The 21,722-nt window shown below is 47.6% G+C and overlaps 1 protein-coding gene across 3 annotated transcripts in view; it reads right to left on the bottom strand.

Moving 5' to 3' along the window:
* LOC132383386 (potassium voltage-gated channel subfamily KQT member 4-like) overlaps positions 1–21,722 on the bottom strand; it is a 414,661-nt gene that overhangs the window by 324,372 nt on the left and 68,567 nt on the right. For all 3 annotated transcript variants that reach the window (XM_059954281.1, XM_059954283.1, XM_059954282.1), the window contains exons 5-8: positions 21,567–21,677; positions 18,009–18,104; positions 11,040–11,128; positions 3,095–3,247 (exon numbers count right to left, since the gene is read on the bottom strand). In XM_059954281.1, the coding sequence (XP_059810264.1) occupies positions 3,095–3,247; positions 11,040–11,128; positions 18,009–18,104; positions 21,567–21,677 (449 nt within the window). The remainder of the gene's footprint in view (positions 1–3,094; positions 3,248–11,039; positions 11,129–18,008; positions 18,105–21,566; positions 21,678–21,722) is intronic.

Below are 21,722 nucleotides of genomic sequence, written 5' to 3'. Positions count from 1 at the left end.
ATCATGTTCTCCAGTATTTTCTATTTTTAACCCAGTTGTGTATATGATCTGCTTTCTTGTCTCTCTATAAATGGTAAGCCATATTTTTCATCCTTATCTCTTTGTAAATATAGTCTGTGTCTGTAATCATTTGAACATATTTTGTTCAAAGATGGAGTCTTGAAGAAAATAGTGTAACTTTTGGTTTTGGACACTCTGAATGATACAAATTGAGTCAGTCTGACTTTAAGGAATTCGCTAATGACTTTTCTTGAATTATTTTATTTTATTGTATTTTATTTTATTTGGAGATACAGTGTGGAACAGACCATTCCAACCCACTGAGCTGTGCTACACAGCGACCTGCCTAATTGTAACTCTAGCCTAATCACTGGACGATTTACAATGACCAAGTAACCTATAACCAATAACCTACCAATAACCGGTGCATCATTGGACTGTGGGAGGAAACCGGAGCACCCGGAGGAAACCTGCGTGCACGTGGGAAGTAGTGTCCAAACTTGCTTACAGATGACACTGGAACTGAACTCCCATCTCCGACGCTCCCAGCTGTAATAGCTCCATGTGAACCACTACACTACCACGGCACTCTTTCCTTTGAAGATTGACTAATAGAGCAGATGAAGGTTTCAGCGATATGGAATGCTTGTTATTGTTCTTTCTGCTGAAGCTGCGCCTTCCTCCCAAGCCTCTAAACCTCTGTTTATCATTCCTCTGTGCTAGCTCTCACATGGAAACCCCACCAATCCATTGTTTCTAGACGTTGTCCGTTAAAAATGTCAAAAATATAATTTCCGTCAGAATGATTTGAGGGCCAGTATAGCAGCTGTTGACACTGACTAATCTGTTGTTTATTCAACAGAAAATACCTTTGCATGCAAACACCTCCCAGCTGCCTAAATGCAAAGAACAAGATGACATTAATTGGTGGTGCATGTTACAGAGATGAGTGCAGGCAATTCAATATGTGTTGAGTAAAGTCACTAATTCACCTTTGGGAGGTAGAGTTAACAACTCCACTGAGTAAATTTCCTGGTAAAATCAAAATTGAACTTAAGACAGGGGACACTGAAGCTGAGGGTTAAAGTGCTGATCTCCATGTTCAGGCAGAATATGTTGCTTTGTCCTCTCCCACTAATACTACTGATTAAACAAGCTCGATCATCATTGTCAGAATGAGGAATTTAAGTAGAGTACTGCTTAGTCTGTGATAACAATTCCCTCTTTGCTAGAGTCCTTCTTTCTGCAATATTTCTCAATCCCAATACCCTTGTGGCCAAATTCCTGCCAAAACTATGCAATAGACAATAGACAGGCAGTCTATTGGATTAGGAAAGCAGATTACTATCTAAATGGAGTCAAGTTAGGTAAAGGGGAAATACAACGAGATCTAGGTGTTCTTGTACATCAGTCAATGAAAGCAAGCATGCAGGTACAGCAGGCAGAGAAGAAAGCTAATGGCATGCTGGCCTTTATAACAAGAGGAATTGAGTATAGGAGTAAAGAGGTCCTTCTGCAGCTGTACAGGGCCCTGGTGAGACCCCACCTGGAGTATTGTGTGCAGTTTTGGTCTCCAAATTTGAGGAAGGACATTCTTGCTATTGAGGGAGTGCAGCGTAGGTTCACAAGGTTAATTCCCGGAATGGCTGGACTGTCATATGTCGAAAGATTGGAGCGACTGGGCTTGTATACACTGGAATTTAGAAGGATGAGAGGGGATCTGATTGAAACATTTAAGATTATTAAGGGATTGGACACATTGGAGGCAGGAAGCATGTTCCTGCTGATGGGTGAGTCCAGAACTAGAGGCCACAGTTTAAGAATAAGGGGTAGGCCATTTAGAACAGAGATGCGGAAAAACTTTTTCACCCAGAGAGTGGTGGATATGTGGAATGCTCTGCCCCAGAAGGCAGTGGAGGCCAAGTCTCTGGATGCATTCAAGAGAGAGTTGGATAGAGCTCTTATAGATAGTGGGGTCAAGGGATATGGGGAGAGGGCAGGAACGGGGTACTTATTGTGTATGATCAGCCATGATCACAGTGAATGACGGTGCTGACTAGAAGGGCTGAATGGCCTACTCCTACACCTACTGTCTATTGTCTATTGCTCTTAAAGAACATAACAACAGTTTTTTTTTTGTACTGGAACTTTCATATAAGTTATCCACAAACTTCACAAATAACCCACCTCCCCAGAGAATGACGTGACCAGAACATTCAAATATCTTCAAGTTTAATTAACGTAAATGAGAATATTTTTGTGGAGGGAATAGACCAACATGAAAAATGTCTTAAACAAATCCATCAGTTTCATGATAGTGGTATATCTTAGTATGTAAAACTGCAGTTACCAGGAATGAGAGATTATAACATCACATACTGCATGTCAGCAAAAAGCTCTAACATTGAAGTTTAAAAAATAACACAGTTATTTTAAGCATAGCTGCATGTTTTTGAGTGGAATTGAGATAACTATTCCAACTCAGTGAGCACAAACCTGCCTTCCGACTTAATTTTCTCACTGATGTTAATGAATGAAAGATGGAAAGAGAAATGAGGATTAATAATGAAAGAGAATAAATACTACAGTACAGCTCCTGAGATGAGTGACTATTTCGTCCAAAATTATCTCCCATCATCACCCACTTCACTCATCATCAACTCCGTCCATGTGAGGGAGAGGGAGAAATGTCATCTAATCCCCACTCGATGATATTTCAATTTAAGGCTTTAATCCCAGTCAGAGTCCTTTCTAAAACTGCCAGCCATGAGGCACTAATTTTGGCTGGTGAGGAAAACTTTCTTTGACCGAAGTGAGAGTGACCTCAATGTAAGGGTCAGTATCAGACCTTTGCGAAAAGCAGGGTTCTGATAAAAGTTGCTCAGCGTGTGGCCAATCTACTGAGATTACCAAGAAACCACGGATCTTTGGATTCCACTCACTACAGGTCAATTAAAGCAGGACATACAGACTCTCATCCCATGAGCTGCCAGTTGTGATACACTTGAGTAAAGGAAACTATCAGACCCAGAGAGAAATATATGCATGCACATAGGCGCAGGTTTAGTTAGAGGTAAATACATTTGTCACCTACCTCTCTCCCAAATTACAGGGGGGCACAATTAATCTTTGACTTGAATGAAATGCATGTATCTGTGGGGATTCTTCTTGCGGTTTTTTGCTGTCTGAATTTTTAAGTCCGCCGTTGCGCCATCGGCTGAGTGACTCAAGCATAAGTGCCAGTTCTCTAGAGTTTGGTTTCAACAAATGAAAATGATCATTCTTTTTCCAGTGCCAAACATTCTGACCCACTTAAAGGGACAATATCGTGCATTTCTTTGCTTGGTTTGCATTTGTGTCTGAGTAGAAACTGCTCAGGATTTATTTGTGGAATTTCCCTGCCAGCATTACTACACGGGGCTGAGTAGGAACTGCTGCAGTGTGGGAACGTCACTGGTATCACCGAGGAGGACAAGCTCTCAGCTGTGGGCGCAGCACTTCAGCTAGCTGTCACACCCTGTGTCGTTGTTGTTAATGTCCTGAGGTGAAAGCTGCGACCTTCTGAAAGGTCCTGGCCACCCAGAGTCATTGAGACAGGAAAACGGTGTCCTTTGGCTGTAGATGCCACTGCTAAGGGGAAAAGTTTCCTACCATCTACTCAACTTATGTACTTCAGTCAGATCCCCCCTCAGCCTCTCCCCAAAACAAATCCAGTGTAACCATATCCTCCACCTAAAGGAAAGGCTCCAGCCGCAGTCTAATGCCATCCTGATTCGGAACTTCGGGTCAAGCTGGATTTCTTGCGGCAGCTTCCAGACATTATCCTCGAACCTGGCAGAATTGGCCAATGAGAAGGTGCAGAGATGGTTAGGCCATCTTCTGCAGCCACTTCTAGAGCAGCAGAGGGAACAGATCCTGAAACGAGGTGGTTGACCAGTCCAGACAAGGATGGGGATGACCTCCACTCATTTTTGGGATGAGGGCGCTGCAGACAAGGCCAGCATTAATTGAGATTCCCTAATTGCCTGTGAGGTGGTGGGAGTATGCCATCTTTTTGAGTCACTTCAGTCCTTCTGGTGAAGGTGCTGCTGGGATTTGGCCCCAGTCACCATGGAGGACTGCTGGTGTGTTTCCAAGTCAGGATGGTGAGGAACTTGAAGGGTGGTGGGGTCTCTAGGCTTTGGGCAAATAAGAAAAGTATGGAAGATGATGGCCACTTAAAGAGAGAATCACTTTGCCCCCATGCATGAACATATGTGGTTCCTTGGGACTAGGTGTCGTAGTCACACAGCACAAACCATTGAATGGCAAGAACAGGTGGCTGTTCACAACCTTGCTTAATTACACGATGTTAGCGTTGCCTTGGCCCTGATGCAGGCTGGATTGGATGGTAAATTTGCTGAAGTGCTGCCAATGGAATTAACTCTTGCAACAACATCAGCAAGTATCTCACCTTAGGGTGGAAGGAGATCACTAATGAGGGAGCTAAAGGTGGTTGGGGCTGGGACTGTGCCCCGAGGAGGCACCACAATAGAAATGGGATGACCATTCTCCCACTACCACAGCCTTATTCTGCTATACTGCTTATGACACCAGGCCTTGGAGTACTTCTCCCTTGATGTCCTTTGACCTGTCTTGTCAGGTGACGACCGCATTCAATCAAGTGCTACCTTGATTTGAGATCAAGCACAGTCACTCTACCCTCACCTCTAGAATTCAGCTCATTTGACACAAGGCTGTGACGAAGTCAGGAGCAAAGCCCAACATGGGCATCAGTAAATCAGCGCCAGCCCCTTCCAAGGCTTTGCTGTGGACTGTGTAGTGAAAGGACTCAACAGTAATCAGCCTGCTTGGATTCAACCTAGATTTTGGCCAATAGGCCTGGACTTGACCAATTTTCCACTTTGTAAGGTGGCAGCCAGTTGGGGGTTAGGGAGGCGAGGGGACCATGAAGAGGCAGGCCGAGGAATGGAAAGGTAGAAGACAGCACCCCTGTAATCCATTGGCATCTGAACCACCAGCAAATGCTTGTAATGCTAGGCAGTCCTTAGAACAGCCCAACACTGTGGATAGCAGCATTTGAATTCAGCAGTTCCAGGTCTAATTCTGAAGCTACTCATACCCAAGGTTTGCAGAAACCAGCAAGAAGATACTGTCACTTTAATCTATCCATAATAAACAACCATTAGAACTGAATTGTTAGTTTTGCAAATCTTGTGGTTTGTGTAAGCACATCTGTATTAGCATTCAGAGTGAGCAGTGGCTGTGTGTTTCTTTGCAAAGCATTTGGTGAATTAGAGGTGACAGGTAAGGGACAAATACTACTTGACCTCTGTGAAGTGATCTGAGTTGGCTAATGGTATCTTCCCCGTTTTTCCAGAAGAGCTTTGTCTTCAAAAACAAGGGAAAAAGCCAATGAACCATAAATTAACTTCCAAACATGCAGTAAAATGAGCACAGCAACACGGTGGTGAAAACGAGAAAAGCAGATGGAGAGAAAGAGATGGATGGAAAGAAAAAGAAAGGTGGATGGGGAGAAAGCCAGTAAGAGATATAGAATGGGACACTGAAGTCGATGATTGATGCCAAAGCAAGTGCTAAGCTTCTGGTGGAATTATTTTTAATTACACCCACCCTGGCAACACAATCCAAGTATCGTCTAAACTAATAATTGGAGCCAACTGGACATAAGGCCAACATGAATTTGCTTTGGTCCTTAAGTTTGTAAATCAGAAGCTTTTGCTACATTCTTGGGCTTGGTTGAGGTTCCTGATGTGATATCATGCACCCTTCTTAGTAAATCACTCACATGCCACAACCTTAATGCCTCCTTTACTGACACTTGAATTCCTCCTATCTGAGAATTTCCCTCCCCTCATCAGTCTCCCCAACTTTGCTGCTCCCAGACCATTTTGGTCTCCTCAACAGTTTCCTGATAGGTTGAGATTTCTTGCATTTCCTGTCTTTTATTTCAGTAAAACTTGTACTCTAACTTTTGCAGGCCAAGATATTTCATCAGCAAGAGAGAGAGAAATTGGTCATTTCAGCTGACAAAGATAATATCAGAAAGTGAAAGAGTAGAAATGTCCTTTGACCAGCCTTGAAATATTACACCTACACCGATTCTCCCTCAAGAACTAAGCTCTAAAGCAGATTGCATCCTCTCTGTTATCCCTGACAGGCATCTGAAAGTCATTCACCCTCATCACTCCATCTCACCACTGTCCTTTCCTCAAACTTTCTGCCAATCCAACCTCAAACTAATGAAGTTCTATGAGATGAGTGGATAGCTCTGTTTAACATCAGGGCATGGAAAAGGATCGTGGCCAATGCACAGTCCCATTAGCAATTGAAATTAATGTCCAGATGGCTAAAGGTGACAACCAGCTACATCATCAATAGGACTCAGAAACAATACTAGAGGGGTCTTAGAGAGAAGGCAAAGCAAACGGGAAGGGAGGGGGACCAGGGAACAGGATGAAAGTTGGAATAGGTTGGAAAAGGGAAAGTTAGATTTTCTGTTAAAGAAAAGAGCATCATATGCAGCAAAGGCAGAGGTTGGGAGAATTGTTAAGTCAGACTGAGCAAATAAAAGAGTTGCATAACTGGGAGTCAGTAATAGCAGGTAACTGCTGGGAGGGAGCTATGCAGGTAGAGCAGGTGTGGCAAGCCTCCGGTGTAGCTCTACTGGGTTTCTAAAGCAGCATTGCAGAATCAGCTCCATTGCATTGATGGCTTTGAACAATATTTTCCATTTAAACCACATGACGACTCAAAATGATTTCTTTCCAGTTATTCCAAATAATACAGAAAAATGCAACATCAGGATAAGGTCCTTAGTTTGGGGTAATTGCTAGTTACATCTTCAATAAGTGAAAGATCCTTAGCTCAGTGACATCAGGACTGGTCTGTGGCGGCATACCCTGGAACTGGGTTGTAGAACTGTGCACTGTACCTAGAATTTTCGTCCATTGACTTCAGTGAAATTGAACTTGACAAGGGGAGCACAATGCACATTGTGGTCAGGAGAACCCCTGTGGCTCTGATCTTCATACAGCTTTGAGATCAGTTATCTGAGACCAGGGACTCTGAAGCTCGGGTTTGAGTGTTTCTCAGCTACAGATGCTGCCACAGGAGACTGTGGAGGTCAAGTCTGTACGTATATTTAAGGCAGAGATTGATAGATTCTTGATTAGTCAGGGCATGAAGGGAGATGGGGAGAAGGCAGGAGATTGGGGCTGAGGGGGAAAATGGGTCAGCCATGACGAAGTGGCAGAGAAGACTCGATGGGCCAAATGACCTCATTCTGCTCCTATATCTTACAGTCTAAGTGTTATGAACTGGGCCGTAAGTATGGATATTTAGGAGCCTCCTGAATTTAGAAAGAGACAGTTTTATTATACTTCTCCTGTTGGTGAATGAGGCTTGAAACTGCACAGTAAAGTCTGTTTGTGTGGGTAATTTGAAACTGCACTGTAAAGTCTATTTATGATTGGATGTAGAGCTAAGTTAGAGGTAACATCAGATCGATGGTAAACTAAAAGCCTCCTGGGCAGTCTGAATTAACTGCTCTTACGTAAAGGGTCTGGCAGATTGAAGTATTTGTTTGTGAAATCAGAGACTGAGAAGTGCAGGAAGACAAGTAATAATCTGAGAATGAGAGGTATCGGTATTACGCCTGGTATATTTAACGTCATTGTTTTGACAGACAGGCCAGCCCAGAAAGCTGGGATCATCCCTGTACCATCTCCCTACTGGGTCACAGAATCTGGCATCAAGCACCAACAGGAGAGTGCAGGGCAACCTTATAGACATGTTTGAAGCAATGACAGTCTTTTCCCTAGGGTAGGGGAGTCTAACATCATTGAGCAGAGATTTAGGGTGATGGGGGCAAGATTTAGAATGAACCTGAGGGCAATTCTTTTCACACAGAGGGTGCTGGGTGTATGTAATGAGCTTCCAGAGGAAGTGACTGAAGCAGACACAACAGTATCTTTTATGAAGCACGTGGATGGGTATATGGAGGGGTGGATCTTGGAGGGATATGGGTCAAATGCAGTACATTTGGACTAGCAGAGTAGACAGAGCTTAGCATGGAATGGTTGGGCAGAAGGGCCTGTAGCTATGACTCTATGCTAGCAGAACTCTGAACTAATCTTTGTTGTAAGCATTATGAAATGGCTTCAAATAGCCGCCTTTTGCAGCTTACCCTGGGAAGCTTGGGGAAAGGGTGAGAGCTGGGGCAGGGAGCTTCCCCTTCTGTTTGACCGCCCACATCTCTTGCCTGCCCTTAAGTGAGCCCATGTCCCACAGCTAGCCGGGGTGACATGGTTCAATGCCCATCGTAAGCTGGGAAGAAGGGATGCTTGAATGCCGCTCACAGTCATGGGGGAATCTAATGGCCTACCGAGAGTCTCTGTCCTTCATCTCCACCGAGATATCAGCCCCCCAACTGCTCCATAAGCAGCTGCCTGATAGAAGCATTTGACAATCCAGAGGGGTGCCCTCCCTTCCTTGAGGAATGCCACGGATGCCTCTTGCTACCCAATGAAGGCAGGCACTGGTTTCAATGAGGTCATTGGCTCTGGATGTGTCAAAAGGATTAACTATGCATCTTCGGTGGAAGTGTGGCTCTGTTGGAAACACACTTTTTACTTCAAGTAATTTATTTTGGTGCAAAAGGACCAGGTAATCAGGGGATGGATCTCACTGCCTGTTAATAAAGTTTGGGGCATGTTCCATAGGCACTCTTCTGTGGGCTTAATGTTCTCGACTTGGTTGTGTGACTGCATTCTCGTTTAACTCAACTGATGGGCGTCAGTTTCATGGGGCTTGCTCCTGTTGGCATTGCCCAGGAAGTCCCTGCTTGGAATGGGCACAGAGATGTTGACTTGATTGGGTCATGGTATCTCCTCCTTATCCTTGCTGAAGATGGCACAGTAAGTCTTCCTGGATTGGGCAAATGGCCATCCTTTATGGAAAACTAGCAGTTAAATTTTAGGATGTTCTTTGGTCAGGCAGTGTGGAGCAGGAACTGGCAGTTAGTTACAGTCGAGGTTATATTGTTCAACAATAAAGTTGTTGAAAGTCATGTTGAAGAATCAATTTATTCAATAAATTGATAAAAGGACAAGGAACTTTGCACTTGGATACTTCTAGAGAAGCTTGGAGAGTTTCTGTATAGGGCAGAATTCATCCATGGGAATATCTGAAACATAGGCCTGACTTGCTGCATTTACGTAAGATTAGGCTCTTAAAATAATTGGAAGGTGATTAGATTGTTATGGAAGGTAATTAATTTGCTCAATGTCAGCAACTGGAAAAACAAACTTTGAAACTAATGGTGTGAACATGTTGGGTCACAGTTAGGGTCCTAGATGATTTCCTGCTCCTGAACTATAAAATGAATTATCATGTTAATTAATTAATGTCCCACCTGCTTTAACTTGGGAATATTATTAAAAGAACATTGGAAGTTTTATTAGTTAATGAGATCAAAACGAAATCTGTCTTGATTTTCTTCAAAGTTGGCTGAAGCTTGCTTTTAATTTATTGAAAACTTATCATCATCAGTATCATAATTAAAGCAAATGACAATAAATTAAGGTTTGGTATAGGTTCCTGGACTCTGTGTTTTGAGATTTAGTGGGGTTTAAGATACCGTTGTAAGTGTCTCCTCCGGTCAGGGTAAAACATGCAGGACAGCAATGCTTTGACTAATTTTTCACAAAATAGGTCTAACAGAGCTGATTTAGGACCAAGGCTCAGTTAGAAAGGGGAAGTTGTTTGGGAAAATGAGTTAATCTGGGATTATTGTCTTCCACCAGGAACACATGCTGAGACAGGTAAAGTATCTCACGTGGAAAACAGTTTTCGGGTGCTTCTTCATCTTTGTGACCCAGAGAAGAACACTAGGCTTCCTTTGCATTAATGTGTTTTGAGTGCCACTCTGTGTTTAATCGTGGTGGAAGACCTGAACAACTTTATCTAGTGTAGAGAATGGACCAGATATGGGTGAGCAATGTGTGCATATGGAAATCACACTGAATCAAAACAACTTGATCGTTTACTGTCAGTCTGTGTAACCTTATTTAAAATCTTGTAAGTCCATCACACCTGAGTAGTCATGGGTGCTTCATGGAAAATCTACAGACAAAAAGTTGGTTCCACACAGAGCAGCACAGGGTAAGGGGTCTAACGCTGTGGCGTAAGCTACTGCTACCTCCAGTGTGATCACAGGCAGGGAGTATGCATAGGCCTTCAATTACTAGTAAGTATGGCAGGAATGCAGCAGCAAAATGCACAACAAAGAGAAAGGAAACTTTATTATTGGTCTGCCATCAGGGGAAACGTCTAATCTCGGTGAAGTTTGTTTATTCTGGTTTAAAAGTTTGCAAGCTGTGTTGTCATCCACGATCGGAAAGGTGGATAGATCGCTGGTCACTTGGGCAAGGGATCGAGTTGTGACTGACACTTACGTCACGTCAGCAGTGAACCAGGGAGCAACGAGGGAAGAGGAATGGTGAAGGAGGGGCAGGGAGTGTGAGCATCCTTTCCCCACTTCCCTACCCTCTTCACTCCCAAGCGGCTCCTACTCACAGCTGTCTGCCTCTATCCTCCAGACAAACTGAGAGAATAAGCCTACCTGACCACCGGAGGAAGCACGGTCAAATCGAATCCACCCCCCTTGGTCTCAATGATGCCCTCCAGCAGGCTGGAGGGGTGGAAAGCTGGGGCTCATTTTCCTCCCCCGGTGTAGAGCAAAAATCACGAGCTGTCTTGTTAAGGCTCGACTTGAAAGCTCACACATCAACTCAAGTTGAATTGCTGGAATTTCTCCCCGAGTGTGAACATTAGGGAGCAAGTCTACAGGAGTGCGACATACATCCCGGGGGATCTGCCTGACAGACCAATTAAATCAGTGCTTTCTCTTCATTGTAAGCAGTGCGGATTAGACTGGGAGGGAGCCGACACCAGCTGGGAACTGAAAGGCAGGTCAGAGTAAAGAATTGTTACTTCGGTGGTGTGTGGGTACATGCCTGAACGAAGGTAGAATACTGTCATAGTAATACCAGGTGGCAGTCAGGTAAGGCCGACTCACATCTGTAGAGTAGAGACGCCAAGCAGCCTGGATAAATAAAAACAAAAAGACACACACTGACCAGTCAGACCATTGAACAAGACAGGACCGGGAAAAGCAAACCAAGAAGCAGGCCAGAAACGGTAGGCAGCGAAAATGGGGTCCGTCCGTTGAAATGAGTAATTTGGGTGTGAGAAGTACAATCCCTGCATGCTGCCTACTAACGTTCATTAACCTGTAGCTCCTGTGGAAACCTCGGCATTAAAGTTGAAGCAGCCACACTGAAGGTGGTCCGAGGGCATTATGTTCCTTTGAGTTAAATGGTTTCTCATTATAACCTTACTTCACTTGTTGAGACAATGACACTGCCACTGATCTCCCAGTGCTGCCCACCTGCTACACTGCCTGTGGGTCACACTCTTGCCCAGCTGTGTCCTCACCAGCAACCAGGCCAGCAGAAAGTTTTAATTCATTCTTCCAGTCCAGCTCGTCATCTGATTCAGCGTCCGATTCACGTCTCACACAGAAAGACCATGCATGCAGTCCTGCCTTCTCCTGGGCTCTGTTGGCTTCTGGGGGCGATAGGAAGTGGACCCCTGATAGTAGACACCTTATTAACACAAGCAATGCAAATACTCACCTCATCAATGCAGCGGGGCCTGATCCCATACACTGCAGCATGGAACCTCACTAGCACAATGTGGTGCCAATAGTGAACCAGGGCCTGGTCCCATACGCTTCAGCATGGAACCTCACTGACACAATGTGGTGCCAACAGTGAACCAGGGCCTGGTCCCATACGCTTCAGCATGGAACCTCACTGACACAATGTGGTGCCAACAGTGAACCAGGGCCTGGTCCCATACGCTTCAGCATGGAACCTCACTGGCACAATGTGGTGCCAACAGTGAACCAGGGCCTGGTCCCATACGCTTCAGCATGGAACCTCACTGACACAATGTGGTGCCAACAGTGAACCAGGGCCTGGTCCCATACGCTTCAGCATGGAACCTCACTGGCACAATGTGGTGCCAATAGTGAATCAGGGCCTGGTCCCATATGCTTCAGCATGGAACCTCACTGACACAATGTGGTGCCAATAGTGAACCAGGGCCTGGTCCCATACGCTTCAGCATGGAACCTCACTGACACAATGTGGTGCCAATAGTGAACCAGGGCCTGGTCCCATACGCTTCAGCATGGAACCTCACTGACACAATGTGGTGCCAACAGTGAATAGTGCTTTTGTACCTTTCGCTAATAACAATTAGGATGGTCGTTTTCATCTTTGGCACGGAGAACTCGAACCCTGTTTTTTCCGAAAACTAGCTGAAATGTGGACTCATCTGACCACAGCACACTGTTCCAGAGTCTTTTGGTCCATCTGAGATGAGCTCGGGCCCAGAGAACTCGCCGGCGTTTCTGCATAGAGTTGATGTATGGCTTCCTCCTTGCGTAATACAGTTTCAAGTTGCATTTCTGGATGCAGCAATGGACTGTGTTAAGTGACAATGGTTTTCCGAAGTACTCCCGAGCCCAGGTGGCTATAACTGTCACATTAGCATGATGGTTTCTTAGGCAGTGCCGCCTGAGGGCTCGAAGATCACGCGCATTCAACAGTGGTTTCCGACCTTGCCCTTTATGCACTGAGATGTCTCAGAATTCTCTGAATCTTTTCACAATATTATGTACTGTAGATGTTGAAAGACCTAAATTCTCTGCAGTCTTGCATTGAGAAATGTTCCTTTTGAACTGACAATTCTCTCATGAATCTTGGCACAAAGGGGTAAGCCATGACCCATCCTTGCTTGCAAAGACTGAGTCTTTGATGGACGCTACTTTTATACCCAGTGATGATACCTCACCTGCTACCAATTAGCCTGCTTAATGTGGAGTCTTCCAAACCGGTGTTACTTGAATATTCTGTGCACTTTTCAATCTTATTTTAACTCTGTCCCAACTTTTGTTGAGTGTGTTGCAGCTATCAAATTCTAAATTTGTGTGTATTTACAAAATACAATTAAGTTGGTCAGTAAAACTATTGAAAATCTTTTCTTTGTACTTTTGACAGTTAAAAAAGGGTTCATGTGAATTAACATCACAAATTTTTGTTTTTATTGTATTTTGGAAAATATCCCAACTTTTCTGGAAATGGGGTTTGTAAATTAGGACTCAGTTTGAGCACTATGGACTGCTGCAGGTCTTGCAGTTTGAGATAGTGGTGAGGGGACACGGTTCCAGTGGCACGGTACTGCCAGCTGCTCTATTAGTTTTTGCTTTACTTATTCACAGGATGTGCCAGCTGGTGGCATAGTGGCATCTGCACCGGACTTTGAGGCGAGTGGTCCTGGGTTCGAATCTGGCCATCCCTTGCACGCTTTCCATCCGTGCTGGGTTGAGCACCGAGATAGCAACAGACAAAAATTGCTAAGAGAAAGGGCAAGGTTGCCACCTGGCGTGCCACAAGGTGCAGAAATAAATAACAACAATTTCCAGGATGTGGTGTCATCCACTGTGCACATCGGCATCAGTCAGGTCCAACTGACCGTGGAGAAAGGCGGCAGCTCACCATGATGGTGGCTCTAGAATCACGTGTACAGATGGGTTAGGACAGCTTCGCTGGAGGGCAACACTCAACCAGGTGGTTAATCTGCTAGTTAACAATTACTGCTATTGAGAGCAGATTTTCGTTTAAAGTTCCATATTGATTTTATGACAAATCATAATTAAATGCGCAAGCTGCTATAGTGGGATTCGAACCCCTGACTCTCAGTCAATGCCCAAACCTCTGGCATGATATAAAGTTGGATGGAAGTGAACTTCACTGTGTGATATGTGTGACACAGACTAGACAACTGGACAATTAGACAATTCGGACTGGAATGAACTAGTGATGGTCCATTCCAGCTACCTTCCTGGCTGACGTTAAAACCCTCCCCGTGGGGCAGTTATCCCCTCCAATCACACGCCAAACACCAAAACTGGGTACGTTACTGCAGTGTAGATTCCAAGCCTACCAGTGAAACTATGATGAACGAAAGATGAGGCTTATGTGGTGTTGGGACAAGGATTTGAAGCAGAATATTATATCTGGTTACAACTGAATCAGGCAACCAGCTTTAAATGACATGGGGCATTGTACTTCATAAGCCCCAGGCACAGAGTTCCAGGGGCTCTGGGAATCAGACGGGGGGGGGGGGGAGGGGGTAGAAGGCCAAAGGTCCTATAAATATTGTACTGAAGGGTGGAATACTCCTGCTTCTCCGGAATACTCCGGCACGAAGTCTGCTGCTCACCCTGAAATGCTGGCGGATTCTGGAGCACGTACAATACTTAAGACAGGTATGAATATGGTTTTGTGAGGAGCGGAGCGAAGATTAATGGGGTTGAGCTGCTGAAATCCCAATCAAATAATGAAGAAGGTACAAAGAGTTGGTGATTCTGTTCGTGATTTTTCTCCATCTCCTCTGTACTTTTTTTCTATTTTAAGAACATAAGAAATAGAAGCAGGAGTATTCCACCATTCAGTACAATATTTATAGGACCTTTGGCCTTCTACCCCTCCCCCCCTGTCTGATTCCCAGAGCCCCTGGACCTTCCCATATTCAATATCTGTCTTCAGCTTTAAACCTGCTCTGCTCTCTTGGGTAGAGAAAAGCAAAGATTCTCTACACCTCAGGGAATAAATTCCTCCTCAGCTTTGTCCTGTGGCCAGTCGCCAATCCCTGGGCAGGCATGGTCTAATTCTACAGGCTTTTAAATGCTCTAATTTGTGCCATTTCGGATAAGCTGCATCCCCGGAAGTGCCTTATCTTTATACTTGCTGTAATCTGAGCACAGAAGCTTAGATTTATTTAGAAACTTTAATGTGAAAGCACAAATGGACTAATGGTCAGGGCCTAGCTACCAGAGTTCTGGGCTACTGAAATGGAGAAGTGAGCAGCAATGGCAGCTGGGAAATTTAAATTCATGTGATTAAATATACTTAACTCTTCCTTGGACAGTCCCAAGCCTAGAAAGGAGGAGGTTGGGCATGGGGCTCGCAACCCCATCCCGTAAAAATCCCAGAGCTACAGAAACGGCAACAGAAGCTCTAAAGACCTCACCCCTGGGAGAGGACGGATACACCAAGGAGATGGGCGACACCTGGGAAAACTTGGAAGACTGGCCCAAGACCGCGTGGCAGGCGGGGTGATGGGCTTAAGTAAGTAGTTAAATAAATCTGGAATTCAAAATAAAATTCAATTTACTACCAGATTTCAGAAGGAACCTACTTGGTTCACACAGCCACCAGTACCTGGACTCTCTTACGTGTGACTGCAGACCAATCGAGACCTGATGAACCGAGACAAAAGCACATGCACACTTGAAAACCCACGCAAAAAGAAAGAGTCCCCCCCGTGCACAGGAGGCTGAATCGATTTACCGCACAGTACGGTCAGGAGGCCCAATCGATTCACTGCACAGTACGGTCAGGGGGCCCAATCGATTCACCACACAGTACGGTCGGGAGGCCCAATCGATTCACCGCACAGTACGGTCGAGAGGCCCAATCGATTCACCGCGCAGTACGGTCGGGAGGCCCAATCGATTCACCGTGCAGTACGGTCGGGAGGCCCAATTGATTCACCGTGCAGTACGGTCGGGAGGCCCAATCGATTCACCGCACCATACGGTTGGGAGGCCCAATCGATTCACCGCACAGTACGGTCAGGGGGCCCAATCGATTCACCGCACAGTACGGTCAGGAGGCCCAATCGATTCACCGCACAGTACGGTCAGGGGGCCCAATCGATTCACCGCACAGTACGGTCAGGAGGCCCAATCGAATTACCGCACAGTACGGTCGGGAGGCCCAATCGATTCACCACACAGTACAGTCGGGAGGCCCAATCAATTCACCGCACAGTACGGTCGGGAGGCCCAATCGACTCACCGCACAGTACGGTCAGGGGGCCCAATCGATTCACCGCACAGTACGGTCAGGAGGCCCAATCGAATTACCGCACAGTACGGTCGGGAGGCCCAATCGATTCACCACACAGTACAGTCGGGAGGCCCAATCAATTCACCGCACAGTACGGTCGGGAGGCCCAATCGATTCACCGCACAGTACAGTCGGGAGGCTGAATCGATTCACCGCACAGTACGGTCGGGAGGCCCAATCGATTCACCGTGCAGTACGGTCGGGAGGCCCAATCGATTCACCGTGCAGTACGGTCGGGAGGCCCAATCGATTCACCGTGCAGTACGGTCGGGAGGCCCAATCGATTCACCGCACAGTAAGGTCGGGAGGCCCAATCGATTCACCGCGCAGTAGGGTTTATCCCTCCTGCTGCAGGTTGTTCAAGATTCAAGATTATTCCAGTATGGAAGTGTAAAGGAAAATGGAATAATTGTTACTCCAAATCCAAAGGAGCACAGAACAATCCAATAAGGTAAAAAACACAATAAATGTAAGTACATAAGATAGTGTATATGCATACTAGGGGTGATTGATAAGTTTATGGCCTAAGGTAGAAGGAGTCAATTTTAGAAAACCTAGCACATTTTTTTTCAACATAGTCCCCTCCTACATTTACACACTTAGTCCAGCGGATGTGGAGCGTGCGGATCTTGGACCTCCAGGAAGTGTCCACAGATGGGTGATTGATAAGTTCATGGCCTAAGGTAGTAGGAGATGAGTTATACAGCTCTCGTTACATGACCATGCAGGACAACTCTTTCAGTGATTATGCAGCGTTTGAAGTTAATAATTCATCTGGGTGATTGATAGGTTCGTGACCTAAGGTAGAAGGAGATGAGTTATTATATGAGTTTTGACCATTTGTAGAGCCTTACTGTCTACTACAGTACAGTTTCTGTTAGGATGCTCTGCACTGCGCATGTGTAGGACGTGAGTATTGTTGCACGTCCTCAGCCTCTGCAGAAAGTAGAGGCCATGACAGGTTGTGCGAAATGTGGACTCGCTTGCTGCTACCGCCATTGCAAAGAAGAGGATCAGTTATGTGAGTTCTTCTGAAGCTGGTAATCATCTCTTTTGCTTTGTTGATGGAGAAAGAGGCTGCTTGTCTGGCATCAGACCTCAAACTCCTCTGCCTCCTCTCTGTAGCCCATCTCATTGATATTGGTGATGAGATCCACCAACGTCGTGTCAGCGGTGAGCCTGACAATGCAATTACTCGGCGTTTGGCCAGGCATTTGTATGTGAGCAGAGGTCTAAGCACACAGCCCTCGGGTTATCTGGGGCTTGTCTGGGGCAAGCCGGTAATGGAAAAGGAAATGGTTTGAACTCATCATCAAGTCATCCTGAGTTTGTCTGGAAAGGTGCCGTCTCACTGATCAATCGGTTACGGTACAGCGGACACTCCCCAAGACCTCACTCCTGATCTCAGAGAGCTTGGACATGTGCTGGTGACCATGAGGCCAGCCAGATCTTATTCAGCAGTGGGAGCAGTTCAGCGACAACCCTGCCAAACCGTTTTTCTTGATGTTCTACGATAATCTGGGATTAACACATTGTGATCTTCAAGCTACTCATTTGAAGTGGACCATTGATAAAAACCTTCAATAAACAAAGTCATCAGCAATATTTATAACCAGAAAGGAGAGCTTGCTACGTTTCTGCTACAACGCCTTCTCACACTCAGTACGGATGACACCCATTGCAATCCTCCCATCTCCTTTCAGAATGGCCCCGCTGTGAGGTACTCGAGCATTTGGCTACTTCCTATAATCCTGCAATAATCTCAGTTTGTGGCCTCTCCACTGCAGTAGCAACCAGCCCTGAAGTGACCACTCCTACCCACTTCCTAGCTCTGAGCCTGGTTTCACAGCCTGAAGCCACTGCTTGAGCACCTCACTGGCTTGTTATGACTGTGACAATGGCATCGGGCATTGCCAAGCAAATGCCCAGTTCTGCACTCACCTGAATGAGGTTGGCCGCAGGAGTTCTCCTTTTCTCAAAGTGCTTTTGTCGATGTTGTTCTTGAACTTTCAGGGCGAACCCCGAACCCAGAATTCCCTGCGGGCAACAAATCTCCATGAATCACGAATCGGAGACCCAACCATGGTCCACATCGAACAATGTCAGTACCGTCAGTGACGCGGTGGGAGAAGCGGACCCGACCGTGGTCTACATCGAACAATGTCGGTACCGTCGGTGACGCGGTGGGAGACGCGGACCCGACCGTGGTCCACATCGAACAATGTCGGTACCGTCGGTGACGGGGTGGGGGACACGGACCCGACCGTGGTCCACATCGAACAATGTCGGTGACGGGGTGGGAGACGCGGACCCGACCGTGGTCCACATCGAACAATGTCGGTACCGTCGGTGACGCGGTGGGAGAAGCGGACCCGACCGTGGTCCACATCGAACAATGTCAGTACCGTCAGTGACATGGTGGGAGACGCGGACCCGACCGTGGTCCACATCGAACAATGTCGGTACCGTCGGTGACGGGGTGGGAGACGCGGACCCGACCGTGGTCCACATCGAACAATGTCGGTGACGGGGTGGGAGACGCGGACCCGACCGTGGTCCACATCGAACAATGTCGGTGACGGGGTGGGAGACGCGGACCCGACCGTGGTCCACATCGAACAATGTCAGTGACGCGGTGGGAGACGCGGACCCGACCGTGGTCCACATCGAACAATGTCAGTACCGTCGGTGACGGGGTGGGGGACACGGACCCGACCGTGGTCCACATCGAACAATGTCGGTGACGGGGTGGGAGACGCGGACCCGACCGTGGTCCACATCGAACAATGTCGGTACCGTCGGTGACGGGGTGGGAGACGCGGACCCGACTGTGGTCCACATCGAACAATGTCGGTACCGTCGGTGACGGGGTGGGAGACGCGGACCCGACTGTGGTCCACATCGAACAATGTCGGTACCGTCGGTGACGGGGTGGGGGACACGGACCCGACCGTGGTCCACATCGAACAATGTCGGTACCGTCGGTGACGGGGTGGGAGACGCGGACCCGACTGTGGTCCACATCGAACAATGTCGGTACCGTCGGTGACATGGTGGGAGACGCGGACCCGACCGTGGTCTACATCGAACAATGTCGGTACCGTCGGTGACGGGGTGGGAGACGCGGACCCGACCGTGGTCCACATCGAACAATGTCGGTACCGTCGGTGACATGGTGGGAGACGCGGACCCGACCGTGGTCCACATCGAACAATGTCGGTACCGTCGGTGACATGGTGGGAGACGCGGACCCGACCGTGGTCCACATCGAACAATGTCGGTACCGTCGGTGACATGGTGGGAGACGCGGACCCGACTGTGGTTCACATTGAACAATGTCGGTACCGTCAGTGACATGGTGGGAGACGCGGACCCGACCGTGGTCCACATCGAACAATGTCGGTACCGTCGGTGACATGGTGGGAGACGCGGACCCGACTGTGGTTCACATTGAACAATGTCGGTACCGTCGGTGACATGGTGGGAGACGCGGACCCGACTGTGGTTCACATTGAACAATGTCGGTACCGTCGGTGACGTGGTGGGAGACACGGACCCGACTGTGGCCCACATCGACGATGGTGACGCGGTGGGAGATGCGGACCCGACCGTGGCCCACATCGAACAATGTCAGTACCGTCAGTGACGCGGTGGGAGACGCGGACCCGACCGTGGTCCACATCGAACAATGTCGGTGACGGGGTGGGAGACGCGGACCCGACCGTGGTCCACATCGAACAATGTCGATACCGTCGGTGATGGGGTGGGGGACGCGGACCCGACCGTGACCCACATCGAACAATGCTGGTACTGTCAGTGACGGGGTGGGGGACGCGGACCCAACCGTGGTCCACATCGAACAATGTCGGTGACGCGGTGGGAGACGCGGACCCGACCGTGACCCACATCGAACAATGTCGGTACCGTCGGTGATGGGGTGGGAAACACGGACCCGACCGCGGTCCACATCGAACAATGTCGGTGATGGGGTGGGAGACGCGGACCCGACTGTGGTCCACATCGAAGAATGTCGGTACCGTCAATGACGGGGTGGGGGACGCGGACCCGACCGTGGCCCACATCGAACAATGTCAGTGACGGGGTGGGAGACGTGGACCTGACCGTGGTCCATATCGAACAATGTCGGTACCGTCGGTGATGGGGTGGGAAACACGGACCCGACCGTGGTCCACATCGAACAATGTCGGTGATGGGGTGGGAGACGCGGACCCGACTGTGGTCCACATCGAAGAATGTCAATACCGTCAATGACGGGGTGGGGGACGCGGACCCGACCGTGGCCCACATCGAAGAATGTCGGTACCGTCAATGACGGGGTGGGGGACGCGGACCCGACCGTGGCCCACATCGAACAATGTCAGTGACGGGGTGGGAGACGTGGACCTGACCGTGGTCCATATCGAACAATGTCGGTACCGTCGGTGATGGGGTGGGAGACGCGGTCCCGACCGTGGCCCACATCGAACAATGTCAGTATTGTCAGTGACGGGGTGGGAGACGCGGACCCGACCGTGGTCCACATTGAACAATGTCGGTACCGTCAGTGACACGGTGGGAAAAGGCTGCTGTCAAACACACTCTGTCTATCTGACCTTGATTGCTTATTTGAGGTCACTAACTCTTCATGGAAATGGCTTCACCACAGATAGTATCCACCCTTTCCAACTCAAACATCAAACTGAAAGTGACAGTGGTGTAATTAATGATGGGCCTTGCAGATAAAGGAAACAAACTCAGCTGACATCTGAGCAGTTTTCAATTCCCACTGATTGATCTTCCTCTCCATGGCTGACACCAAGAGCAGGTGTGCCCCCTCTTCCTCACCTGAAAGCTGCCTCACTAGTGGGGCACCGCACTGCATTAGAATCCTAACTACAACTGCTTGGGAGGGGAAAAAAGGAGTCTCAAGTTATGTTTGTTATGACCTGTACCCTTGGGTCTGGGATTAGAAATGGACATGAGCCAATGGACCTTTGAACTACAAGGTCAGGCAGAGCAGGGCTGGGGTTGCACTGGCTCCAGAGGTACATCTGACCCCTCAAGGTCACTTCACTGTGCTGAGTCCCCTCTCCAGCAGGATTCCTGCCGGTGCTGAATAAAGACGTGCAGTCCCGTCCACCGAGGGCGGAGCAAAGGCAGAGTCAGTCCTAACTTTCAAAAGGGAAGTAGAGGAGGGGGACTGCTTGGTTTGGTCAAGTGAAGTCAGGCCAAGTGGTCACTTCCTGCGGAATGATTGTCACTCCCCTCGCTTATCAAATTCCCAATATCATCAAGAAAAGCCCAACTTCCTGAGATCGCAGGTTCTACTTGGGATTTGGGAGGTTTGAGATAGTTCTGTAGTGAAAAGTTCAAACTCAGCAAAACCCATGAAACTAAGAAAGCAAAATGATTTAACAGCAGAAAGATAATATCCAATTTATTTTAACGAACGGCCTTCCATTTGGTGGAAGCTTTTTATAGTGGTGGGTCAATACTTACAGCTGGGAGAGCGAAGAATGAGACTCCTAACAGTGCAAATCCCGCTGCCAGCATCCGGCCCAGCCACGTGTGTGGCGTTTTGTCACCGTAACCAATCGTCGTTAGTGTAACCTGTCAAGTTGGAAAGTGATAATGTTGAATAATCTTCTCGGATCA

This window comes from Hypanus sabinus, chromosome 30, assembly GCF_030144855.1.
Source record: "Hypanus sabinus isolate sHypSab1 chromosome 30, sHypSab1.hap1, whole genome shotgun sequence".
Taxonomy (NCBI): Eukaryota; Metazoa; Chordata; class Chondrichthyes; order Myliobatiformes; family Dasyatidae; genus Hypanus; species Hypanus sabinus.
Note: the sequence above shows the minus strand (reverse complement) of the source record. Positions and strands in the feature narration are given on the sequence as shown.